At 44.0% G+C, this 27,654-nt stretch overlaps 1 protein-coding gene across 3 annotated transcripts in view; it reads right to left on the bottom strand.

Moving 5' to 3' along the window:
* The window catches only part of Upk1b (uroplakin 1B), a 28,107-nt gene extending 7,835 nt beyond the window's left edge, over positions 1-20,272 (bottom strand). The window contains exons 1-6 of one of the 3 annotated variants that reach the window (XM_059277165.1): positions 20,136-20,272; positions 8,794-8,881; positions 7,615-7,815; positions 5,183-5,257; positions 4,420-4,542; positions 1,682-1,861 (exon numbers count right to left, since the gene is read on the bottom strand). In XM_059277165.1, coding sequence (XP_059133148.1) covers positions 1,682-1,861; positions 4,420-4,542; positions 5,183-5,257; positions 7,615-7,815; positions 8,794-8,862 — 648 coding nt within the window. In that variant the 5' untranslated portion in view covers positions 8,863-8,881; positions 20,136-20,272. Of the gene's footprint in view, positions 1-1,681; positions 1,862-4,419; positions 4,543-5,182; positions 5,258-7,614; positions 7,816-7,920; positions 8,214-8,793; positions 8,882-20,135 lie in introns of those variants that run through there. The other 2 variants (XM_059277167.1, XM_059277166.1) reach the window with 2 other exon arrangements.
* Between the last annotated feature and the right edge of the window lie 7,382 nt (positions 20,273-27,654).

Raw genomic sequence — 27,654 nt, 5'->3', positions numbered from 1 at the left:
ACCAAGGATTGCTGGAGTGGAATTAGTAGCACCTGTATGTCAGAAAGTGGGGATGTATGGGAATCTGGGGGAGCAAGATAGGGGGAGTCAGATTGATAGATCTGCTTAGGTTCAGGGTGAAGAGTGTGTGAGATTGAGGAAGTGGGAGCGAAGGAACAGAGGAACAGAGGAAGAGATGTCAGAACTTGGGAACTCTGTTGAAGAGTGGGGCTAACTGGTGATGCTTTATGCCTGTGGTTCAGCTGGCTGGTCATGGAGATGGAGACACTGAAGGCAGATAAGGTCAAAGGAAGGTGTCCAGATGGGTGTGGAGGTCCCAAAACAGTCGAAAGAAAAAGAGTGAATTTGTGTTTCGTCTTCAAACTCACCTATCTAAGCCTGAGTAAGTGGTTTTAGTAGATTTTCATAGCTGGAGTGTTCTGTATTGTAGGGGGAAGACAAGGCTATGCAATAATTAGAGAGAAGACACTGTTGGCACATGACTGTAATTCAGTAAAGACTGGTGTGCATGAGCCACTTCCAATGCTGAAAACATTTTATGAGTAGTTTGAATAGTTGGAGTGATGGTTGCATTTTATGCTGACTATAAGCAATACATTTATTATTTTTTTTTAATTACAGCCCGAGTATAACTGACTAAAACAATGCCATAACAAGGTTGCTATAAAGCTCAGTGAGGGTTGCTCTGCTACAAAATCCTCGGTATCACTCCCATGTCCTTTGTGAATGAACACATCCACTTGCAGTCCAGGTACCCGCCAGGTGTAACAATGGCGTCCCTCACTCCAGATGTATGGATGGCTTGTGGCATTACTTCTGTAGGGAAAAGCCTGACGCTTCTCAATTATTTGACGGACTGACGTACTGCTAGGCTTCCCCACAGTGACCACTCCCAAAGCAGGGCAGCAGAGTGTTTCGGTGTGCTGTGTCAACAGACGCTGGTTTACAGGGCCTGGGAAAGCTCACTAAGACTTTGGAGGGCTATTTCCAAGCCTTTATGGATGTGGTGCCTGTGCTTTCAAGCTCTATGGCTTGGGGTTGAAGCCTGGCAGCCATTTACCAATTGTGTGAGCTCAGGCAAGGCCCAATTAGCTTCTCTCGCTCATGTACAGACCACAGAGCACACCCAGCACTGATGTTTGAGCACCCCAGGCATTATAGTCTCTGTGTGGCACAGGACACAACATCTGGCCTTCAGGAAGACCTCAGTAAGTGTTTCGTGATCATCATCAGGGCACTTCATCAGCCCAGAAGCACTCTGATAAAAACCATATGTATGTAAATATTTCAGCCCAAATCTCCAATCTAATCCTGCTAAACACTGCCCGCCTCTGACCTCAGCAACTGCCATTGTTTTGGAGCTGAATAATATTGTCTTTGTATATCAACCTTTCCGATTTACATTTTGCAAGCCTTCCTCTAATGCAGATATTTCTCATAAAACCAATTCTAGACATCACACAGATAGATTGTCTTTATTGACCCCAAGTTGGTTTGTGCTACGGAAATCCTCATGTTGCAGTAATTTTACTAAAATTAAATTTGCAACAATTCCAAATGAGCACTCACAGAGATGTAGGGGAAACATGCAGACTTCCTTACGACATTACTCACAGCTGACTATTATTTTCTTCATAAAGTGCAGAAGCACTTCCTGCTAGGTCTTCGGAGGGGGACCCACCTGACTGTGGTAATAACCAGGCACTCCGAGTTTGCAAGCGTCCAGGTTGACAGGCTCCATAACCTTGTTCATGACGCAGCACTGCCGAGGCCAGGGATAGTCAGCATCGTTATTCTTCACCCGGAAGGCAGAGGTGTATTTCTGCCAGTCGGATGGACCATTTACACCACAGCAGTGGTCCTGCCAGAGGACAAGAGCCACAACGTTATCTTTATGGCCCATACCAAAGCCATCAATGTCACCACCTAAAGCTTTGTGGAGAAAGTACTAGAAAGCATACCATATCTTACATGACTAAAATATTTCCAAACTAGAACTTAAGGTTGTTCTAAGTTTCCAAAATGTTTTTATGTTATTAATTTACCAGCCATTAATGGGCATAACACTGTAAGTCTCTAAGGCAGTAGTTCTCAACCTGTGGGTCACAACCCCTTGGGGGTTGGACTGACTCTTTCACAGGGGTCGCATATCAGATATTTACTTTATGATTCAAAACAGTAGCAAAATCACAGTTATGACAGCCAGGCAGCGGTGGCACACGCCTTTAATCCCAGCACTCAGGAGGCAGAGGCAGGCGGATCTCTGTGAGTTCGAGGCCAGCCTGGGCTACAGAGTGAGATCCAGGACAGGAACCAAAACTACACGGAGAAACCCTGTCTCGAAAAAACAAAACAAAACAAAAAAAGAATCAGAGTTATGGAGTAGCAATAAATAACTTTATGGTGGGGGTCATCACAACATGAGGAACTGCAGTAAAGAGTTGTGGCATTGAGAAGGTTGAGAACCACTGTTCTAAGGCTTATTTCATTTGACTATAAATTTGAAATGAATATAGGACCTATCTTATAGAATTTTTGTGAGGATCAAGTGTGTTAATATAATTAATTTACTTGGTATATTTAATAGTAAACTCTTAATAAGCATTTATTATTATTAATATTTGTAGTAAGATACATTACCACAAGAGAAATACAGTCATTTAAAAATCATAAAATGAAAAGTTTTAGTAGTAAAGACATCACTAGCAATTATTCTTGTTTTCCTTTTCTGTATTTGTAATATTTTCCTAGAGTAATTATGCATTAGATTTATTTATTTATTTATTTATTTATTTATTTATTTATTTATTTATTTGGGGGCAAGGTTTCTGGCTGTCTTGGAACTCACTCTGTAGACCAGGCTGGCCTTGAACTCACAGAGGTCTGTCTGCCTCTGCCTCCTGAGTGTTGGGATAAAAGGCCCGTTTCAGCACCTCATTTTATAAAGGAGAAAGTAAACTGGAAAAATATTTCAGACCTGGTGGCACACACCCGTCCCTCTACATAAGAAAAGGGGGTTAAGCAGACACACATCTGATGCCCATGACTCTGTACACACTGGAGAAAGGCTATAAAATTCATACTGTGTTCTCTCCTTACCATTATCTGCTAAAACGTTTCAGGGAGGAAGTAAAAATTATAGGCCTTCTTCAACTTTTAGAATGAATATAACCAAGCAAATCTAAGGACAAAGATCATCTTGAAATAACATGTAATTTTACCATTTAGATATAGGATATAGCTAACCAGGAAACAGACTCATTCTATATTGTGTGTGTTGTGGTCTGTGTGTGTGTGTATCACGTTGTCAATACTGTAATCCTCAGTGAAAGCAGGGGATGACTGGAAGATGTTGATAAAAAAGCCCCAGTAAGGAGACCACAGGCTGATGGCGTGGACTTCAAGTGTTTGAACAAGGAGGGAACCAAGGGAAGAGAGAATATAGAAGCTGTGCAGAGAAGGGGGGAAACCTAATTGATTTCTAGGTCTTAGGGCACATGGGGGTAAGAAGACAGGCAGGGGACACTAGGGAGCAGCCAGGTTTCTGGTGAAGCAGGATGTCAAGACAGTGTTGAAAGTAGTAGACAGAAAGGCTGGGATATGTGTGAGTGTGTGTGTGTATGTGAGTGTGTGTGTGAGAGTGTGTGTGAGTGTGTGTGAGAGTGTGTGTAAGTGTGTGTGAGTGATAGTGTGTGAGTGTGTGTATGTGAGAGTCGTGTGTGTGTGTGTGTGTGAGTGTGTGTGTGTGAGTGATAGTGTGTGAGTGTGTGTATGTGAGAGTCGTGTGTGTGTGTGTGTGTGTGTGTGTGTGTGTGTGTGTGTGTGTGTTGGGCCAATGAAGAGTAGGTTCATATTAGAGGTTATACACAAAAGACAAAATGGGGCAATATTCTTGGAAGATTTGGGGTTCTGATGGTATTTGGAATAAGTTTGGATATATGGAATGATGGCCACTTAAAACTGGGTGATTAAATCAAATCATATCTCCTGATACTTAGCAGAATTCTTCATAGGAGATATAAAAAGGTGAGACAAGTACCTATCACTATTTGAGTTTGCTGTGGGACGGGGAGAAGGCCCCCTGTTCTGTTAATGTAAGGAAGACGTAAGACGTAAGACGTAAGACCTAAGAGGCAGAACATATTATTAATCTAACGTTTTTTAACATACACTCTTTAAAGGTAGGCTAATCAACATTATAGCTTGATATAAAATATGGATCCAGAGGCCTCACTGAGTCATGTGTTTAGCGTTCCCCCTTCCTCACCCTCACCAGTAAACAAGAGGCATTTCTGACCCGGCCAGGAACAAGTCTCTACCTGAAGGAAGCCCCTGGAGACACTGACCTCACTCCCACCCACATTCAGGTTGTTACTGGTGCAGATGTGCAGTGGCCCACCGCAGGACCACACGCCTTACCTGCAGCATGAGCCTATCCCAGGTCTTGGTAACGCCGGCGTTTTTCCACTCATCGTCATTGGTTGGGGGGCTGTTGTTTTGATACCTCACCAGCATCTGCTTCAGGAAGAGGTTGGTTGTGAACTGCAGGGGTTGGGGAAGACACAAGAGGGAGCATCAGCACACCTGCTCCCCAGAAAGACATCATCTTCTGCGGAGCCGGTTTGTCGAGGACACTGAGCATCCTCTTGGAGGAAGGCTAAACTCGGGCACCGAGCACAGTGGGCTGGGGCTGCTGCGGGTTTCCATGGAAGAAGAAACTACCGCCTGACTGGGGTAGACGGGTGTTCTAAGATGGTATAGATTAGGGAAACAGTGAGAAATAGAACAAGAAAGAGTCTGAATGGTGTCTTCCACAAGGCAGAACACGCAGGGAGGCCACAGCATGGTCGAGTGATGACCAATGCTAGGATCACAGGCTGGGCACTGGGAATCAGGTTTCCTAGGATCAGAAGTCTTGCTGTTGCCACTCAGTTCTGCATCTTTAGATAACTTTCTTTGCTTTTAAGGTCCCTCGCTCTCTCTGAAGGAACCGCCTCTCTTTTCATTTAGAAAAGACAAGCAATACTTTCCATTCTCGGTTTCTGAGTATTAAGTAAAAACGCACTCATTAATAGTGTGCATATCAGCATGACCAGCACACAGCCAGGGCTTAAAGCATGTCGGTTGCTCTGGTGCCAGCGTGGTCGTCATTTTTGCTCTATGCTTTGGGGACCATACTCACAAAGTCTCGCTGTGTCGCTGCTGTGATACAAGATGCCACTTCAAAACCATACACTATGAACATCATAATGAAGTACTGGGAAGGAAACAGAGGACAACAGAGAATTATAACAGAAATCCCACCTCGTGATTCCTGTGAGTTTTAGCACATTTGTCTAAATGTAATATCCAAGTACTGCGTAGTACAAGCTCTCTTTGATCAGGTGCTTGGAACGAGGCTAGTGCTAGGTACTAGCGACAAGGTGGCATGTGGATCAGCTCAGTTCTCGGCTTATCTCTAGAGAAATGGCCATTCAATTCAGAGTTTTTTCATCCAGCACCATGCATTTCGATTTTAACTCGGGGGAGCTGATATAAACAATGAAGGAATATTCGGGAGTTTCAGAGTCTTCGTGTATACACACATGCCCAGTGGCTGGCAAGACAGCCTTGGTGCTTCATACACGACACCAAGGATCGTAAATCTCATCTAAGTGGGAGTCATTGTCTTGTTGGATTGCTGAAAATGTAGAACTACGGAAGCCAGGAAAAGATGACAGAACATGTTTAATGCCTTGTGTCTTTCCTACCCAGGCTCAGCTGTAACAAGCAGGCAGCCTTCAGGCATGGAGACTCATTGGTGAGCTCCTGTCACCTACCCGTGTGATACCAGCTCTGGTGAGGGCAGAGCAGAGCTCTCTGTGTAGGCGACAAGCACCACCACTGTGGGTGACCGGCTCTGCCCAGCCCTGACCCCAGTGTCTGGCTGGAAAACAGCAGAACAGCGAGTGGATGCCTTTCAGTGCGTGTCAGTCTCTTGTGAGAACTTGATCTCTGCCTTGCACACTTTTATACACGCACTGTTGCCCCTTGTGTCCTTCTTGTGCAGAAGGGCTATGGGAGTCAGTGGGGGGAAGACAGGGGAAGTTGTCTTCCCTTTTGTAGGGTATTTGTGGGTTCAAAGGTCAGGACCATTTGCTGCTTTCACTATTTGGCCCTAAAACAAAACAAAACAAATGCAACCACCTCTGTGAAAAAAATCAGTAAAAAGGGCCTTCTGAGACACCAGAGACCCATAACCCCCCCACACACACACACACACACACATTAGTTGTTGCCCTTGCTTCCTGTCAAGAGCTTTGGTGGCTCCCCTCACAGATCCTCAGGATCCTCTACAATTAGGACAGAAAGGGGGCATTGGTATAGGCATTTCTCCTTCAGCTTCCCAGAGAGGACTCTGTTCCTTGCCTTTCCTCCCCAGCTCAGTTCTGATTTGTCAGGCACATATATATGGCTGGCCCAGAAGGAGCCCAGGGTGCAGTGGAAGTTGTCTTCAGGAAGATCCCCCTCTTCTCTCCCTCCCTACTCCCCCCCCCCCCCAGGGCGCGTATTTGCCTTGGAACTAACTCACACAAAGGAACGGAGAAGGTAAATATTCTGCGTTCCCAGGCACTAGGGCAATGCTTTACCCTAGAGAAGGGAACCAGCAAGTCCCTTAAGCGGCCAAGTAAGAGAGTTTCTTCCCTGCTGGCTAACATTTCCATTTGCAAAGGCAGAGGAGCATGATCTAGTGAGTGGCTTGAGACTACAGAGTGGTGTGATCTGGGTCACTCCCAATGGTGCTGTTCAGGGTCTTCCAGTGTTCCTGTACAGCAGACTCAGTGACAGTGTGGGAAGTCTGGGCCATCACACAAAAACCGTAGGCCTTGAACTCAAAAGCCTTCAGGAAGGTTCTTGTTTGGGGATTTCGTGTCTGTTTTGTATTTTGTATCTTAACACACCAATATCTGACTAATATTAAAACAATACTTAAAACTCACTATTATCAAGGGAAGAACAAAATCTAACAAAAAAGCCCTCCCTGTATCTTTTCTCCTGCTCATATAATTCCTGGCTGCGAATGTTGGGCACATGCAGATGGTAGCCGGAGAAGAACATATCGGTGCACATAGTCACTAGACCATCTACAGGTGTTTCCGTTTTCAGTTATTTTTACTTGAACCTGAACTTGCAATCATGGAGGGCATCTTTACAACCTGCATGGATGATCTCGCAACAGGGGATCTTCATTTGTTGTTGTTTTATTTTGTTTGTACCACTTACCTGGGACTCTTCCTCCACTTAGCTCAGTGCAAACCAAAGCTCTGTGCTCAATGGAGAAGAAACAGTTCAGCAAAATTGGCCCAGGAAAACAACTGCAGAGAATTTGTTGTTGTTGTTTTGAGGAAGAGTCCCTTGTAACACAGGCTGACCCTGAACTTGCTATGCAGTCAAGGATTACCTTGAATTTCTGATCATCCTGCCTCTACCCACAGAGTGCTAGGATTGTAGATGTGCAGTACCATACGCAGATAATATGGTGCTAAGGTTTGAACCCAAGACCTTATGTGTGCTAGGCAGGCACTCTATCAACTGGGCTACACCTCCAGCTCTCAGAGGGTTGTAAGGTCTTACCGCCAAGAGGATTTTCCTGTTGGACTTCATAATTCCTACTATGGCTAGAACGGACAAGCAGAAGAGGCAGATGCCCACAAACATGCCTATCCAAGCTGCCCCGTAGATATCATCGTTGTTGGTGGCTTCAAGCAGTGGGTAGAGACTGTGTTGGTCGGATACAAAGAAGATACACTCTGCCGTCAGGGCGATACCACACATCTGGAAACAAGCCACGAGTGGATCTGTCAGGCTGGTGGCCAAGAGCAGAGCACTGGGAAGGGGATGGGGGCAGGGTACATTCTATAGCCAGCTCCCTTCCCTTACAGAGGCTTTATGCAATGGATTCCTCATTGCCAGGGAATCCAACAACTATTTGTACTTTGCTTCCTTTTTCATATACCCTCTGTCTTTGATGCTTCCTTCCACATATAACTCGGTCTGTTTGCTATTTGGGAAAAGATTTAGGTAATCTCAGACCATCCATAAAGCCCCTGTGATATGACCCACTTAGCGCTTTCTGGTATGAAAGTTAGTCCCCATATCCTGTCTCATTGCAAATCTTCCTCTGTTGTAATACTTGAAGTGCCCTGGCCATTGTCACAGTGGTTCTGGAATCTTAGTGACTGTCTTCCCAGTGCTCATATTCTACGGGTGAGGAATCATGGCCCCAAATGATGATGACTCATCCACAGCTATACACAGAGAGGCAAAAACGGAACGGATCCACAGACCAGCTCTCTTGACTCCCTGACTAGTGCTTTTCCCTTATCCTCATCCCCACACAGCTTGGCCTCTGAGACACTCTCACACTCTGTACAGAAGAACGTCTATCCCAGCACCTTCAATAACAGAGTCCCCAAGTCAAACCAACGTGAAACTGGACAGAAGCATAAAGGAATGTTTAGCAGGTGTGTTTGGATGTTGGCCACGGTGAACATGACTCTTAAATTCATTATGTCTTAAAATTGGAAAGGAAATACCTATTTTAAAGTTGATCATGGTATTCTGTCATAATAGGTAGTTATCTATGACTATTTTAAGATTCTAGCTAGTATATTTCTTACCGCATTTCTTAAAATGAAGGTGCTATAAAGGGGAGCAGTAATTATACCATTTTCTTAAACTTTCACTTTTAATTAATCTAAAAACCATGCTTACAAGAAGAACACAATTTTCTGAAAACTACTTATGACTTACACCAACAATCACATGTCCAAAAATCAGCAGGCCCTGGAAGCAGCGAACAGTGGAATCATCTTTGGCCATCTTCAGGATTTCCCACAAGCTGAGGACACAGTTAAGAGTGTTAGAGTTTGATGGGAGCAGGTAGTAAATATTGCTGTAGTTTCTACACTGTCACCAAGTTATGACATTACCTATTTCCTTTGTTTTGCATCCAAATCAAAGTTGTGAGAGCTTTTAGTAATGGTAGAAATTTGATACCCGAGGTCAGCAATCCTTTACAAAGATTTTAAAAAGGCCTTTATAAAAATAAAGGCTTTCAAAATGATCAGTGCCTATCAGGAGTCCTTAGGGTATGAAGGACACCAAAGTCATTATCCTGAGAGGCGTACTGAGATTCTTCAAGGTTACCAGGGAAACAAAAAGTAGATCTGTCATGGTGATGACCAGGCTGACAGAAACTGATAGTCCCTGGTATGGCCTCTGCCATCCTTGGACAAGGCCAACTGTAGCATCAGAGAAACGAAGAGAGTTGGCTGAGGTCACTACCGTAGCCTGTGGGTAGATGTTAAATATTTTGTTATCCTAAAAAAAAATGTAAGTTGCACATAACGATGTTTTCTGTTATATGGGAGACGTGCAGAGAAAAGAGGAATATTTAGCTCCCCTGTGCACTCTTCTAGGAACCTCAGGTACATACCAGATTCTCAGAACCTAGCTAGAGCAACAGTGTGGGAGAGGAGGAGGCTCTTTTGCACACCAGGAAATCAAAACCTACCTAACTGATAAAGCAGTACCTCTGAGGCCACATAGACCAGCGAGAGCAGATACGGTGGCGTCTTTGGTCTGTGTGACTCTGAGGCCCACACTCTTCCCTGCAGCTTACACCAGCTCCTAGAAACTATTTATACTGTTTATGCCAGATGCAACTAAACACGGACGTCTGTCTCCTTGAGGATTCTCTGGAAGGAACACAAGGTTAAGTGTTTGGGTCAATCGGTTTGGCTTCTGCCCTTGAGACACTGAGAAAGGCTGTTCACATCCCTTGACACTTAAACCAATCGCCATTCTAAGTCTAAAGGTATTAAATAACAAAAGTGCATGTTGGGGCATGTAAAGATGCATAAGGAAGATTGTTACATTCTAGGATTTTGGGCTAGGAGAGAAGCTAAGTTCTCAAGTAGCTATAATACATAAGTAGATGTCTAAATGCATGAGTGGGGTCTGGGTGCGAAAGACTCCAGCCTAGCTGATTCTAGAGTCAGCCTTTGGATCAGGCGAGGAGAGGAGGATGTGTAGGGGGAAAGTGAGATGGGCGGTAGGCATTCCAAGGAGAGGACCAGTGAGGGAGGAGATTCAGAAGAGCGACGTGAAGACAAGATAGCGTGTCAGCCAGTTTGGCTGAACTCCTGGGTTGCGGATCTGCTGGGAGGAGTGTCTTGCTTGTTTTATTTCTCCCCTTCGTGCTTAAAATCTCCTTCATGTCTTCTTAAAATCAGGTGTGTTTATGTGTCTGTGCGGAGTGTATGCCGTATGTGTGTGTGGATGCCTGTGTAGACCAGAGGCTTTGGATCCCCTGGAGCTGGAGTTAGAGGCTGTTGTGAGTCACCTGATGTGGGTGCTGGGAAGTGAACTCAGGCCTTTAGGAAGAACAATTTGTGCTCTTAGCTGCTGAGTCATCTCCTTCAGCCCAAGTCTTTTATACGACTCTGGCCTTGATAAATGTTAGCTCCACTGCTGTACTATAATGTATTAATAGCCTAAGTAATTTAAACATCCCTAAATGTTTTTCCATTTCTTTTTACCTTACAGTCTGTGGATATTTAAGGAGTTAAAAATGTATGAGTGTTTTTGGCTCAGGGTTTGGCACATAAACTCCATCAGTGTTTGTCAAAGGAACAGAAGAATCTGGGCCCTTGTTACACCATCTTTCGACACCACCCACCCTGCGGAGTTTCTGCTTAGAGATGCCGTTTATTTATCTGGAATAATTCTTCCACATCAGAAGGGTAGAACCTTACGGTGTCTCAAAGGCTCCACCAGGAAGAACCTAACTGGTACAGCCGGATCAGTTACATTGTAGAGTTCAGTATTGGCACGCACGGACATCAATCCTGACCAGTTGGGCTGCTCTCTAAACTAGACACACAAATAAATGGACTTTGAAAGATAGAAATTCAGATAATAGGAACAGAGAGTAAAGGGCAAATATCTGGAGAGGCCAAGTTCAACATTGTCACTGACCAGCCATGTACTGACTCTGCAACCATTTGTCAGTCTCTTGGTAGTGGTTAGTTGGGCTCAAAGAACAGAGATTTTTTTTTTTCTTTCAGGGAATCTAAAGGGGGCCTATAGCAACATGGATTTAAAAAGCACATTCACTGGACCCGGTGTTAATTAAGGGAAAGCTTTGAGGGATGAGGAGAAAAAGGAAGGGACCAGATAGAGGTGCAATAAGGGGTCTTGTCTGGTCCAGAAGGAAGCTGAAGGGATCCTGAGCAAGGGATGTTGCCCCAGTGACTGACAATGATTTCCCAAAGATGCTTTTGTCACCGAGCTTTAGAAGTGGGTAGTTACTGTGTGGCTTCCTGGCTACAACCGGGTGGAAAAAGAGGCAACGACAGATCAGCACCACACGGGAGAACTCCAAGAGTCAGAATTAGGATGAGAAAATGCCGACCAGCATGGAGAAGAGAAGGGAGGGGGTAGGCAGGAGGCTGGTTTGGGCAAGAAGAACCTGGGAGAAACCTAGACTGTGGCATGGTAGGAAATGCTGGCGGCGGGGGGTGGGGGGTGGGGTGTGGGGTGGTGGGGTGGGGTGTGGGGTGGTGGGGTGGGGTGTGGGGTGTGGGCTGGGAGGTGGGGTGGGGTGGGGGGTGGGGTGGGGTGGGGGGTGGGGGGGTGGGGGAGTGGGGTGGGGGGGTGGGGGGCCCCGCGGCGCTCCTGTGGGTTGGCAGCTTGAGAAAGGGCTGTATCAATAGGCAGGGTGTACTGAACTTGCTGTCTCTTTCGGATTTTTCAAATAGTAACCCACAGAGCCACGCTTGTGGCTTGGGGCTGGAGAGATGGGGCGGCAGTTAAGAGCGACTACCGCTCTTACAGAGTCCAGTTCTCGGCACCTGGGTTGGACAGCCCACAACTGCCTGGGACTCCAGCCCCAGGGGATCCAATGCCCTCTTCTGGCCTCCAAGGGCACCGGCATGCTCGTGCATGTACCACTCTACTCCCTGACACATAATTAAAAATAAATCCTTTTTTTTTTGTTCTGTTTTGTTCTAAAGAAAACCATGCTTATTTTCCAAAATGACCAAAAGGAATGCAAGCTGCCACCTACCAGCCCCCACAGTGCTCTCTATTCTGTGTCAAGTACCTTTTGTTCATCTTCTCAACAGACCTAATAAATGGATATTTTTGCCAAAAAAAAAAAAAAAACAAAAAAATCTGTGCTTGTTTCTTATTGCTATAGTAACAGATTTGCTCAATCTTACAAATATAATATCTGACAGCTTGGGGTCAGAAGTCTGAAATGAGAGTCAGTGGGTTAAAATCTGTGTTGGCTGGGCTGCCCTCCTTTTAAAATTTTAAATGTTTTGTATTTCTGAGAGTTTCATGCATGAGTACTGTACTTATAATCATTCACGCTTCCTTCCCTCTCCCCTCTAACTCGTCCTGTGCTTACTTACTCCCTCTCAAATTTATGACCTCATCTATAATTGTTATTGTTACACACACAGACACACAGACACAGACACACAGACACACACACACACACACACACACATACATACACACCCCTACTGAACCCATCTAGTGTTACTCCTATGAACCTGTATTTAGGGTTGACCACTTGGGATTGGATGACCCATCTGGGGGCTGGCCACAGAGAAAAGGGGTCCTCTCTCTCAGCAGCCATTGACTGCCTACAGCTCTTCATCTAGGGGTGGGGCCTTGTGAGATTTCCCCATTCACACTGGTGGTGTTGTGTTGAGCATCCCTATTGTTGAGATTTCAAAGGATACATACTCCTTAAGGATCTAGGCAGAGAACCTTTTTTCCTTTCATCTTGACAATGAATAAATTCGGAGAGACTCATTTGCTCAAGGCCGTGCTGCCCGAAAGCCCAGGACCCAGAGTCAAATCCAAGTCATCCTGACTCTAAGTTATTTAACACCAGAGTTTAGCAACCCCGACACAATGCTAACACTTTAAGTAGAAAAAGAAATGCCTGTCTAGCTTCCTTGCCAACTTGGGGACAAAGAGAACACATACGTTTTCTCTGTTCAGAAGAGCCTGTCTTTACAAAGGTCAGAAATGCCAGGCTTCCCCTCGAACACTTGACTAGTTTCTTGCCATAGCCTTTTCACAGGGCATTAACACACTAATATTTTCCCACTGTTATCCAGGAGATCGTACAGATGTTTTCCAAACCCACAGCTTTCCCTTCTACTTTCTGGAAATAAAGGGTGCAGTGTGAAGTCAGTGGGAGACCAGCGTTTGACAGCATTTCCTCAGCCACTTGCGTGCTGTTTCACGGAGATAGGGTCTTTGGCAATCGTCCAGACTAACCTCAAACGTGTGAGCTTCCCACCTCGGCTTCCCAAGTGTGCCACGATGCCTGGCTTTGTCTCCTGTTTAGATTAAGTAGATGTTTGTGGCACCCCTCTCATAGCCATAAATGTCAAGAGGAAGCCAAATGCGAGCTTCCTGTTGGTCACGGTGCAGTCCGGTAGCTGTGGTCTAATGCTGAGCACGCTAAACTAGGCGGCAGGATGCCAGATTCAAAGTCAGGCCTTCCTGTCAAGAGTTACTCTGACCAGTGACCAATCTTCCTAGGGTCTATTTCCTCGTTTATAAAATGGGTGGAATACAAGTTGTTTCACAGGACTGTTATGATCATCAAATACTAAGACGATTTACAAACAAGACATTGTTACTGATGACCAGGGGATGTTTGGAAAGGAGAGGGTCTTGGGTTAAGGTTATGTTTAATACCCTAGAGACCCATGGAACATAGGAAGGAGGTACTAATGACGACTGGTTGGTCCTACAATTAAGGGCTCCCAGGTCAAGGAGAATCAGCCTTGTACGCACTTCCTCTTCCCTGATGGGCAGCTACTCTGCTAGAGGGTACTGGAGGCCTCGCACCCACTTGTACCCTTTTGTGATTCTTTTTGTTTCCATGATTGTCTTGAAGAGGTAAAAAGTCTCACTAGGAGAAGAGAAAAAGCCTCCTAGCTGTGCTGGGGTGTGGCTAGTATCAGGTACCAAGTTGCACGTCTGTCTGCAGGGAGGGTGTCTGTACATTCCATCAGCATTCCTGCCCAGTTAACGCTTGCCCTTGTGCCCGGGCCGTTGCTGAGCCCTCTGACTCAGACTGTAGTGATGTAGACATGACCTCTGAGGTTTCTCTCGCACAGGGGATGCTTTCTGTCTCTTTTTGCATTCTTCCTCTCTGTAACAACGTAACGTTAGAATCCAGCTGCTGCTCAGGCTGGCGTAGCTCCCAGCAGCTCTTTCTCTTCTATAGATGCTGGCGGGAACCCTACAAGGATACTGTCTGTGAGTCTCTAACTGACAGACTTCCAGGTGCCTGGGTCTGTCACCTGGGATGTGAGCTTACATTAAAGGCAGGTATCGGTGGCTACACATCCTGTTTGTCTTCTCTGCCTCCTTCCAGGGAGCCTGGCTTCAGGCTTGTACTTTGAAAGCTCCCACATCCTCAGATAGGTATAAAAAAGGACCCCACTTCCGCCATGTGGTCCCTGATTCCTCTCTTTAAAGACCCGGGGATGTTGTCTGTCTCTGATCCTGGGGCCTGAACATTTCTGAGGCCCCACCATGCTGCTGCCTCTGCCTGCCTAGCTATGGCATTAATAACTTTTCTAATAAACTTTTCACTCCCCACGTTCCCTCAGTGTCCCTCTTGAATCCCATTCCCCTGCAAACCTTTTACTCTTAGTATTTTCCATGTAGAGCTTCCTGTGTATTATAGCAAGAGGCTCCCCCATGGAAAGCATTGGTTTCTGTTATACTTGTTCCCCTCCCAGAGTGGCAATAGTGTCTGATACACAGGAGGCATTCCGTTATTTTTCTAAATAAAGAGTAAAAAGTGCATAGATATTTGTTTGAAGAAATGAGCACGTAACTGAACGTGTGAATGAGTGATTTGCCTAGAGCTTGTTGCAGACGAGGTTAAGGACTAGGGAGGAGCAGAGAGAATATGGGCTTTGGATAGATCTTGACTTGACTCTTAGTTTGATCACTTGGTTCTGTGATGCCAGGACTCCTGTTGAGCTCTATCTGTTAATGAGAATTACAAGGCCCAGGATCAAGAGTTCTGTAAAAATCGAATGAGACTATGCAAAGGTCTCAGGCCATATTGGTTGTCTAGCCAATATTAATTTTCTTGGCTTTTGCCTCAGCTTCTTGAGGCAGTCAGACGAGTTCTGACAAGCCAGGAAATACTGAAGGCAGCAAAAGCAGTGGTTTCATTTAAAAAACAAAACAACACAACACAGCACAGCCATGATTTCAAAGGAAATGAAGATACACGATTTCAATCTGAACTCTAATATATGAGAGCAGTTCAAAATGGTGCCTCCTCAGCTGGAAGAGGAGAGGGGAGTCTGTGACCCCAGAGCACCCCGCACCAGCTCCCCATCTTGTCCAAAACCAGTGTTCTAGGACTAACAGAAAAGAAAGATGTAAGCAGACCCCTAAGCTCAGAAGACAGTCACCCAAAGAATTTATGGAGTCAGACAGCCCTGGCCACAACAGATGTTGACAGCGTACAGTCTCTGTGCAAAGGGACCTTGAGTCGATGGAGGACATCTAGAAATAGTTCCTGGACAATGGACAAGTGAACTTATTTCTGTCACACACAACCAGAAGGGGATCTGGGAAAAGATGCGCTCCTGGTATGGAGGGAAAAGGAGACAGGATTTTTGTGAAGGCTCATAAATGCCTGGAGGCTGGGGATGGTGCTCAGGTAGGGTGCTTGCTTCATTCACCCAGTGCCCTGGGTTCCATTCCATGCACCGCATAAAACCAGATGTGGCACATGCCTGTTATCTCAGCACTGGGAGGCAGAGGCAGGAGAATCAAAGGCCAAAATCTTCCTCAACTCTATGGTGAGTTCCTGGCCATCCTGGGGTATGTGAAACCCTATTTCCAAACTAAACAAATCCTGGAGAAAAGAGTGGACTAGTACATGTTTTGGATTAAAGCCAAAAGGTTTGATGAAGCTCTATTGTGAGAGTTATTTTTAGCTTTTAAAAAAACCTCTTATTTTTATTTTATGTGTGTGGGTGTTTTGTCTGCATGTATGTCTGTGTACTACTATGTGTTCACAGGGTCTAGAAGGGTCAGATCCCTAAGGACTGGAGTTATAGACCGATGTGAACGGATATGTTGGTGTTGGTAATAGAACTGAGATCCTCTGGATGAGCAGCCAGTGCTCTTAACCACTGAGCCATCTCTCCAGTCCCCTGGTATTTATGTTTTGAAAGACACTATGAATGTCTTACCTTTCCAAGAAGAGAAAGAAGTGGGAAAGCACAAATCGGCACTTCACACACAGGCTACAAATTGTTCTCTTCGCATGTTTGTTAAAGACATATTGAATAAACTTGTTAGGGTGAATTAAACAATTTTTAAGAAGATTTGTTTATTTTATGTGGGTGAGCGTTTTGTCTGTATCACATGCATGCCTGGTGCCCTCTGAAGTCAGAAGAGGATGTCAGATCTCCTGACACAAGAGTGAGGGTTGGGGGCCACCATGTGGGGGCTGAGAATTGAACCTGACCTGGGTCCTGTGGAAAAGCAACAAGTGCTCTTAACTGCTAAGCCATCCCTCCAGTTCCTGTGATTTTTAGTATTATGTGTCAACTTGGGTAGGTAGGACATGGTGCCTAGTTTTGGTTTGTTTTTTTTTCACCCCTCGAAATACCAGTCTAGGTATTGCTATGAAAATTCTTTTGTTCAGATGTAACATTTAAATTAGTAGACTATTTTTTTTTTTTAGATGAGGTCTCACTGTGTATCCCAGACTAGCTTTGAATTTGTGATCCTCCCACCTCAGCCTCCCAAGTGCTGGGATTAAAGGTGTGTACCTTTAATCTGCAAGGTCAGTAGATTTTAAATAAGGTAGCTCAGGCTTCATCACATGGAAGGCCTTCCCCAGCCATTTGAAGGCTGTAAGTACAAACACTGACGTACTTTCTAAGACTATAACATAGAAACCCAGCCCGAGTTTCCAATCTGCATGATCAGCTCTGAGTTTCTAGGCTGCTGACCTGTTGTGTAGATGTCAGACATGCTGGTAGCCAAAATCGCATAATCTAGCCATCCAGTTCCTTAAGATCAAGCTCCTTCTCTCAATAGATCAACACACACACACACACACACACACACACACACACACACACACACAGAGAGAGAGAGAGAGAGAGAGAGAGAGAGAGAGAGAGAGAGGCACTAGTGTGTGTGTTGTGTGAATATGGGTGTGTGCATGCTAGTTGTATGAATATGGGTGTGTGCATTGCTGTCACCTATGTGTTGAGGTCAGAGGACAACTTGTGGGAGTTGGTTCTCTCTTCCTTCAATGGGCTCTAAGAATTGATCTTAAGTCATCAGGCTTGCTAGGCAAACATCTACTTGATGAGCCATCTCACTGGCCCTAATATTTCCTCTTTTCAAGATAAAATGTTTCCATTTATATTTAAAATTGAGAGGCTTTCAACTTCCCTGCTATTGACCTGATTTTATTCTCACAGTTAAGGGAATCTTGTATACAAAACCACCAGGAGGGAGCCTTCCACCCTCACCCACTCTTCCCTCTAATTCATGAAACACCATAGATACAGAATCACTCCTAGGCTCCTGACTAAAATGCAAAAACATCCAGGAGAATCATGGCGAGTTTCCTGAGCTATCAATAGCAATGGCTCGTTGTGGGTGATTTCATTAGCTCTTCCTTCTTACTGATTTTCAGAGGGAGAAGAAAGGTACTACCAGAAGGAAACAGACCCCAAACGGAAGTACGACTTAAAGAGACCAATCTCCCTAGTCAAGCTTGGAGTCTCAGGCAGGGTGTGGCGGCACATGTCTGCAATTGCATCCCTCTGGGGCCAAGAGAGGAGAGCTCTGAGTTAGAGGTCAGTCTGGGCGACATTGTGAGAGACACTGTGAGAGATCCCGTTTCAAAACACAAAACAAGGCTGGGGATGTAGCTTGGTGGCAGAGTATTTACCTAACAAAACATAAAACAACGACGATGACAAAAAGAAAAGGAAAAGAGATGGAGGGAGAGAGGAGGGGAAAGAGGGACAGAGAGAGACAGAGACAGAGATACAGAGATACAGAGACAGAGAGAGATGAGGAGAGAGAGAGAGAGGAGAGAGAGAGAGAGAGAGGAGAGAGAGAGAGAGAGAGAGAGAGAGAGAGAGAGAGAGAGAGAGAGAGAGAGAGAGAGAGCACGCACAGGCACACCTGTGGCTTGGGTCTTTCTGGATAGATGACTCCCAGAGATGTGATATGTCCTCTTATCTTGAATTCCGTTCAGCACACAGCACTAGAGACTGGCTCACAATTGTGACTTTCTGAAACTTTCTCATACTATTCTCACATACCATTTCCCTCACATACCATTTCCCGGCCGTGCTAGAAAGGAAATAGGCAGGCTGAGATGAATTACACTAGCGTCAGGTAGCAGAGAGCAGAGAAATAGCTGTGCACCCTAACAGCGACGGCACCGTTGGTTGACTGTGTGCCTCACTTTCCGGGTTTCCATGTAAGGGGCCCCTGTGAGCCCCACCCTGATGAAGAACGTCCCAGGGACCCAGCACCTCCGTGATTTAATTGCTCAACACCCTGGGAGGCTCTTTGCTTTTAGAAGTGCTGATTTTTTTAGAGGTTAAAAATGTTTTTTTTTTTTCTTTTCTTGTGCCTTCATTAAGTTTTTTTTTTTTTCTTATGAAGTTATTCATACCCAGGGTGTTGATAGCTCCAGACACGTTGAATAGGTTTAAAAACAATTGCTCACTGCACAAGCCCATGTTCAGAGCGGAAGAGGGGGGAGGCTCACCTATCCGTCATGAGATTGTCTTTCCAACTCATTACCTCTTTTTCTTACTCAAGTTTCTTGCACCAGAGAATACACAAACCACACCTCAAACTCATGCTAGAGAGATTTGGATTAAGAAAATGGGAGGGTGGAATGTGGGGAGAGGGAGAGAGAGAGGAAGACAAATCAGGGGCCTTCCTCATCAGCGTGGTCTCTGCCCCTGTTAGGCAGCACTGGTTCATCAGGTTTTCCGGCAGCCTGCAGAGCATCAGGCCTGGATTCCAGAGCGGGGCACAGCTGATTCTGCCGTTGATTTATGCTGTTGCTCAGAATGTAAGCAAAAGTGGAAAAAAAAAATTGACATTTCACTTACTTTTTTTTTTTTTTTTTGTCTACATGGTGCCTAACTTTTCTTGCTGTCTAAATGTTTCTGAGTCTTTCTACATAGTTAAAAAATATAGGAAAGTTGATTTTGTAAGTCTAGTATAGCAGAAAGCCAAACAGTATGCTGTAAGGGGGGCGGGGCGGGAGTATTTTTACACTTATTAGGAAGATTAATGAAGAGGAGAACTGCTTTCTCATGGAAGTGGAGAAAGTGCAGCCACCATGTTACCTGTAAAAATGAAATGATGCACAGGCATGAAACACAGTGTCTTCTTCCAGCTGTGCTTATCAGTTCTACTCAGCAAGAAACGGTCCACAAGCAATTGCCCTGACTTTTTATAAGGACCTTAAAATTAATAAAAATTCATAAATGTTCTTAAAAATACCTAAAGCTACTGATAAATGGAAATTTAGGCTTATAAACAGAGTCATTAAAGTATAAATACCCAATAATACCAGTATTAGTTGACACAATTTGTGTAAAAGTAGTAGAATAAAAATATGTGTATCTAGGACCTACAGATCCTGGTGGGTCGACTCATTGGCAAACAGTAAAAATCAGTCCCTAAAAGTGGCCTTGATTAGATAAAACTAATCTGTTGACTTATTCCAGACCACACACTGATGAAAGCAGAACTGCAGGGAAGACCCGTGAAGAAACTGCCTCACAAATCCTTTCAAGGCTTGTCAGACCAAATGATTTCTGACAAGAACAGGACACTTCTTGTCAGGCAAAGAGGCACAGGTAATTATCAGAAGAGCATTTCCCAGAAGAGTTACAAGATCTCAAACAACACAAGGGACAGACTCTAACCATTTGGTGTATATCCCGCTTTGGTCCAATCCCACTTCCCTGCTCCCAGGAGAGCGGAGAGCGCAGCAGGCTTCCCTGAGAAGTTCCTGTACTCACACAGAGGCTGCCGGGTGGTCTCTTCTCCCTTTTCCTCCCGACCCTGGGCTGCACCGACTCACTCTGCGGTGCACACCAGCCCAAGGTGCTTTTCTACCCTACTGCGTTCTCTGGAGCTCCAGTCCCACGGAAGGGTGGTCTGTGATTGGGAGGAGGCATCTCACATGGGCTGAGCCTGATGCTGCCTGAACCTGCCCTGCTGAGCAGGAAGCACTGTGAGCAGATTTCTGCTACTTTGGAATGTACTTCTCTGATGGAGAGTTCAGCTTTTCTCCTTGAATAGAAACTCGGGATTTTTTTGTGTTTCGCTGATGTTCCTTTGCTTGATTGGACCATTTAGCTTCTAAGCGGTTGCATACTAAAGAAGGCTGCTCATTCTCCCTTCTCCATGTACCTGCACAGGGTCAGGGCCAGGCTCAGTTTCTGTAACCACAGGTTATATTCTCAGGGACAGTCAATGCTTAAGTAATGTTCATATGGTGAGTGGTACAGCAACTGGTAAAAGGAGAAGAAACTTGGAAACACAGATGGGGAAATGCAAAGAGACGGGAACAAGTAATTATTTGAGGTCTAACTAGGTCCTTCCTTTTTCTTCCCTTCTCTTTGCCCCTTCCTTCAGGACCACTATGAGTCGCATATACGCATGAAGAAGATTGCTTTTAATGGGTAAATAGCAGCACATGGTTAGTTTAGCCGAGTGCTGAGGGGTTAGGAAGGGCAGTCATATTAGAAAGGACTAAGCACTTTGATCAATAGACTTGGGAGTTCCTCACAGATTAGCACCATCTCATCACAGGCAAAGCTCTTCTTACTCAAGGGACAGCATTAGTATGTAATTTGCCTGTTAGGGAGTGCCCTGAGATCCATGCCCATAGACTCTCAATCACAGCAAGGGGGAGACAGCCTCGGGCCATGCCCTGGCAGCTTTGAGGTTTTTGACCTGTCTAAGTGAGGGTCACCCAAGGAAACAGATTTTCATAGCTGAGGCCAAGTCCTGAGCAAGGCTGACAATGGGAGGCAGTCAGTCTTTGAAAGGGGACAGTATGGGATGTCCATGTCACTCTGAATGCCTTTTTCCTCTTCAGTGTTCCAGAGTCTGGTTAGATAAATTGGGATACGTCACACAATTCTACACCATGGTTAAAAATGAAGCCATAGAAAGACAGTACCATGGGAATAAGTTTAGCCATTTGTTCAACAAATGTTTATGAGAATTCATGAAGTGTCAGGACCAATTCTAGAAGCTAAAGATGAAAAACAACAAATTACAACCGAACAAAACAGCTCAGCTTACACAATAACCTGTCTGATTTGATATAACTTTATTTTTAAAAGTTATACATGAATTTCAACTTTAGGAAGAATATTCAGCAAATATTAATAGGAATCCATTTGGGTGGTAAGGTATGGGTGATTTTACTATTATTTTTTTACAGTTCATATCCTTCCAGCACCTACATGACAACTTTACAAAGAGAAACATATGTCATTAAAGGCATGCTCCCTTGGGAATCTTTAAGCACAATGATGGAGTAAGGAAGCCTAAGGAAGCACTCGGCATAAGGCTCATGTTCCCCACTCACTGCGCCTTCAAAGCTGCCCATGTGTTCTTGTCCACCTCCCAGGCACCACTGGAAACCTCTTCCTCCTGGCTCCACACCACCCTTTAGGTGCATCTGGGCTCTCTCATGCCAGCTGAGGAATCCTGTCCAGTTGCTCTTATATCCTTAGACGTGACTAACGTTTCTGGTGCTCACAAGTAATGCTACTTTTGTTTACATCACCTTGTGTAATTTCCTTTTATAAAAGAATCGAAGTTGAGCTGGAGAGATGGCTCAGCAGTTAGGACTGCTTCCTGCATTTCTCGAGGCCCTGTATTCAATTTCTAGCATCCACACCTGGTGGTTTCCAACTAACCCCCTGTAACTCCAGCTCTAGGGGATCTGACACCCTCTTCTGGCCTCCATGGACCCCTGCATTCATGTGCACAGGCACACACATATCCACATAAATGAAAACAGATCTTTTAAAAAAGAACAGAAGCTTGGCGTTGCTGTTTGTGTTTTGTTCCTTACCCACACTGCCCCACCCAAACAAGCCAGAGTAGTATTGGATAAGAAAATCATTTTCTTACTGGGGAGGGTTTAGGGTGGATTAGTTCTACTTGGTTTCAGAAAAAACATGATTGTTGCATAACTAATGCTTGAAAAGAAAGCTGAAAACACAGGACCAAAGTGCCAGTCATACGAAGTTTGCATTTCTAGAAGTGTTACTCTAAATTATTTTCTGCTTTTAACATTCATAATTTTAGCCTGATAACAAGACTGATGTGTAGCTACAAGAGAGAATAATTTCCTTTAGTCCCTTGCTCACTGGAAGACACAGAACAATTTGTAGTAGAATCATTCCTTCAGGAACTATGGAGAGGTCCTCCATGTTAGAGACAGTTTCAGAACGAAACAAACATGTGCAAACCCTGCTCTCCTGCTTCTTTGCATTTCACTCCACAGGACTGGAGTCACAGTGTCTCCTACACCAGGTATTTTCCCTTAGAAATGGTACACATGAGGCTGAGGACACGGCTCAGTTGCTAAGCTGCCTTCCATGCATGCAGAAGGACTCAAGTTCGGATCCCTAGAACCCACATAAAAAGCCACGTGTGGCAGCTGGTGTCTGTGAATCAGTGCTGGGGGACAGGGACAGGTGGATCCCTTGAGCTTATTGGGCAGCCAGCCTGGTCAACCAGTGAGCTCCAGGATCAATGGGAGACCTTGTCTCAAGAAATAAGGTGGAGAGTGACCAAGGAAAGCTGCCACGGTCTAGCCGCAGCCTGGGTTCAGGTCCTGAGATGGGGAAGGGGTGTCGGTGCGAAGAAATGAATTGCCCGACCACCAGATGAGTTTTTCACAAGCGGTGAGCCTATGTAGCTCCAGCTGTCTTTATTTATACATCAAGAACAAGCATGTGTTTTCCATACTAACAAACAAGTTTTTCCCATCCTCCAACATTAACCTCCAGCAAAAACAAATATGTCAAATATTGTTTTTTTTCCCCCAACTTTCGCATCAAAACATCTTTAAACCTAAAACAACATTTATCATTTTGCTAGCTTGGCCAAATACCAAGCCAGGTACATCCTGTCTTTACAAAACTAAAGGTGGCCGGGCGGTGGTGGTGCACGCCTTTAATCCCAGCACTCAGGAGGCAGAGCCAGGCGGATCTCTGTGAGTTCGAGGCCAGCCTGGACTACCAAGTGAGTTCCAGGAAAGGTGCAAGGCTACACAGAGAAACCCTGTCTCGAAAAACCAAACCAAACCAAACAAAACAAAAAAAACTAAAGGTGGTAACATAGGCACACATTTTCAAAAACAATGTCGTTCAAAACATATTTACAGAAATAGGGGTGATCTGCCTCCGATCCTGTCAGCACTGAATCAGAACAGCTCCTGGGGTCTGGAGCGACAGCTGGCATCCCTAGACAAGAAACCTGAGAAGCATCAGCTCCCAAGGAATTTTAAGGGAAGACATTGGAGAAAAAAAAAAAAAAGAGTTTCCAGAAATGTTTATATGTGTCCCATGCATGATTGACAAAATGACACTAAAACTGCCAAGAAAATCATCAATATTACAAGAGAGAAGAGAGCATGCAGGCTGTGTGGTCCCAGCAGTATTCTGCGCTATCCTGCAGTCCACTGGTCCTTGCCGAGTGAGACTGTCCCAATGGGCTTTTGCCTCATCTGGAGACTCAATGGCCAAGCACTTATATACTGATCTGAAACTAGGCTACACGGCTCCCAACAGAAAGCATTCAGTGACCACCTCTGGACTCCACATACATGTGTACCTTCATGTTCATGTTCACAACCCTACATGAACATGTACATATCACATAGAGAGAGATAACTGTGCTTACTCACACCATAATTTTAATGGATTTATTGTATTCTGCTTTATGAATTTGAAATAATCTTTCTAGTTGAAAATTCAGGTCATTAAAAAAGTTCCTATTGTTATAATAATGTTGCAGAAAATGTAGGACTTTAAATACTCATTATTTCCTTGGTAAAAAAAAAATCTTAAAATTTAAATTTGTGGCTAAAGGCTATGTTTATTTTAAAGTATTTTGATTTTATGAGCATTTCAGAGATGTTGTGAAATGATTGCTTCTTGGAACAGTGTAAGAAAGTCCCCATTTATCTTCACTTTTAGGTACTATCTTAACATAAAAAGGCATTTAAAAAGTCTTTAATTTTTTTAAATATTTCCATTTCTTTGGTCAGTCACAAGCTTTCATTAGCAAATGTCTTAATTTTGTATTGTTTATATTGTCATGACAAAAACACCATGACCAAGGCAACTTATAAACTAAAGCATTTAATTGGGTTCATGGTTCCACGGCAGACAGCATGGCAGCAGACACACAAGGCATGGCACTGAAGTGGTAGCTGAGATCTAACATCTGATCTACAAGCATGAGGCACAGGGAAATATAGATTAGGAATGATGTGGGCCTCTGAAACCTCAAAGCCCATCACCAATAACACACCTTCTCCGATAAGGCCACACCTCCTAATCCTTCCCAAACAGTTCTAGCAACTGGAAACCAAGCATTCAAATAGGTGAGCCTATGGGGACCATTCTCATTTGATCCACCACAGTAAATTTTCTTTCATGTTCTTGGACATTTTCCTTAAGTGGCAGTGTGTGTGGTCTTACAAGTTAGCCTGAGGAAGACTTGATACATTTTTGAGATTAGTGCATCGTGTATGTTGCAATTACTTTTTCAGATACCCTTTAGGTTTCTCAGTTACCCTGTAAGTTTTGTTTGTTCATGTCAATTATGTATAGCTCTTAATGATTTCTAATTTGGGCATTATATCTAAAGGCTTTTTAACTCTAGATTTCATATTATCCTATTTTTCTTTATTTCATCCAGTTATTATTTCTTTTCATCTATTGGACTGTCTTTATCTATGCGTGCTTGTTATTATGTATGTCAAAAGGTATTTTATGATGTGGGTTAGATCATATACTCACACATAATAGTAGTAACAGCAACATTATTTGGATTGGTTTACTGTAATTGTATGTATTTACTGTAACTGTATGTATTTGACCAATGAAGAGTTGGACAGTTCTGTGGTTTGACAACTATCCTCACATTTTTATTATAAAAATTTGACACAAATCTTCCCTGTGAAACCCTCTAAACTCAGTGACGTTTCTGGAGGTATAATTCATCCACTTGAGTGGTTTTGTAGTTTGGGTGATGCCCATGAGTGATGACTAACAATTCTAAAGGTCATCAGAGAAGGGAGTCTCCCAGTGACTCACAGCCATGTGGAAAACACAGCTCTCTTTGAGCTTTGCCCTCACAATGTTCCTAATTAAATATTTCCCTTCCTTGAGGCTGAGGACTGAACTCACAGCCCCATATGGCTGTCATGAAGAGTAAAGGGTAGTTAGAGCTCCTGGGATACAGGTACCCTGGAACAACAGGATTCTACACCTCTACCTACACAACTATCAGAGAAGACAAAACCACCACCGGGCAGAGTTGCACTTATGTGTTCTCACCTGTACTACAAGATAGAAAAGTAGGCGGGGGCTGAACAGAGTTAATACAGGGCTGGCTATAGAAGAACAAAGAAAACAGGTGGAAAGAGTGATTGAATAAAGCTAAGGATGGGTGACTAACAAGTTTCTTGAGTAGGGGACTAATTTTTTTTTTTTTTAAATAAAATCTTATGACAGTGACCTAAGAGCAAGATGGTGGGACTGTTAGAAATGGGGAAATAGAAAGATAATTCTAGAAGACCTGCACATTCCTGTTCTGAGTTTCACAGCGATTTTTCACCCTCTTTTCTGTTTTCCTGCAAACTTAAAAATGGTTTATATAAAAATGTTAACCTCCGCATTTTCATATAAAAATAAATTTATTAAGCTATGATTACATCTCACAAAATTTTATCTCCTAGAAGCATTCCTCATCCCAACTGACTTGCGCTGATCTCTGTCTATACCCCGAGCTTTCCTGTTCTAGAGATTTAGTGTAAGTGAAATCATGTGATCAATGCCTACTAGGCCTGTTTGTGCCATAGCCACATGTTTTATGCTCCATCCCCTTTTGTTGCTAAATAACACTATAGTGTATGGACACACCACCTCCCCATTTTGAATTTAACAACTGTAGAAATAGCACACACTATTTGCTACATTAGTGTGCTAAGTGTACAGTCTGGAGTGTGAAGGACGTGCACATTCTCGGGCAGCAAGTTTCCATAATTTTCATCTTTCAAAACAGGAGAGTTGACTCTAAGTGGTTTCTAATTCTTCCTCTCTCCTTTAGCTCCCAATAACCACACTGTGCTTTCTGTTTCTATAAATCTGAATAAGTATTAATTACCAGCATCAATATAGTTAATAGTAACATTTGATAATTAATACTAGTTAATTAGTTATTATTTAATTATTAACAATGAACATTAATAAATAATTGTTGGCATTAAGTAAAATCGTACAACATTTCATTCCTGGTTGATCTTATTTAGTGCAACACTCTTGAGATTCATCTAGACCACAACATGTACCAGGGCTTTCTTCCTTTTCAAGGGTGCATAGTATTCTTGTGCACATCTATCATATTTAAAAATCCATTTTTGGGTTCATGAACTTTTAGGCTGTTTTCAGTTTTTTGGTTATTAGGAATTCTTCTCTGAAGATCTGTCAATAAGTGTGTGTTTTCAGTTCTTTCGGTATAGATTGCTGGGTCCTATGAAAACACAGTGTTTAACTTTCTGACCAACTGCTAAATTATTTTCCAAGGTAGCTGTACTATTTTACACCTCCACCAGCAGGATATGGGGGATTTAACTTCTTTACACTTCTACCAATACTTGCTACTGTCTCTCCTTTTGACAACAACCATTCTGCTGAATGTGAGGTGTTGCTTCATTGTGACTCTAACTTACATTTCTCTAATTACCAATGATGTCCAACTTCCTCTTTATGAGGCTCATGCATTGCCCACTGTGCTAATGGACATGGCAATAGAATCTTTAAATAGCAGAGGGGAGGGTCGTTCAGCTGGCACAGTGCTTGTGAGGCACACATGGAGCCCTAGGTTTCGTCTCCAGGACTGCACAGAACTGGGTGTGGTTACACACCTGGAATTCCAGCATTTGGAAGGTAGGGATAGAAGTAGCAGAAGTTCAAGATCATCCTTGGTTACAAAGCAAATCTGAGGCTAGCCTGGGCTACATGAGACTCTGCCTAGAAGGAGGAAGAAGTAGAAGGGGAGGGGAGGAAGGGAGAGAACACGGAAGCATGGGAAGAGAGTACATTTGGTTTCTGCTACTGTGAGGAAGCCAGTAACTAGAGTGAGGGGGGGTCCCATTGCTCAGGTCCAATCGGTATTATTCCTGTTGATAAGAAAACTTCTAATATAATAATGCTAGCTACTGTCCTAGGTGCTTTTTCGTATATTTTCTTGAGAACAGCAGAAGGTCTGGAGATGTAG

The sequence above is a fragment of the Peromyscus eremicus genome, chromosome 12 (assembly GCF_949786415.1).
Source record: "Peromyscus eremicus chromosome 12, PerEre_H2_v1, whole genome shotgun sequence".
Classification (NCBI taxonomy): domain Eukaryota; kingdom Metazoa; phylum Chordata; class Mammalia; order Rodentia; family Cricetidae; genus Peromyscus; species Peromyscus eremicus.
This window is presented reverse-complemented; position numbering and strand designations above follow the sequence as displayed.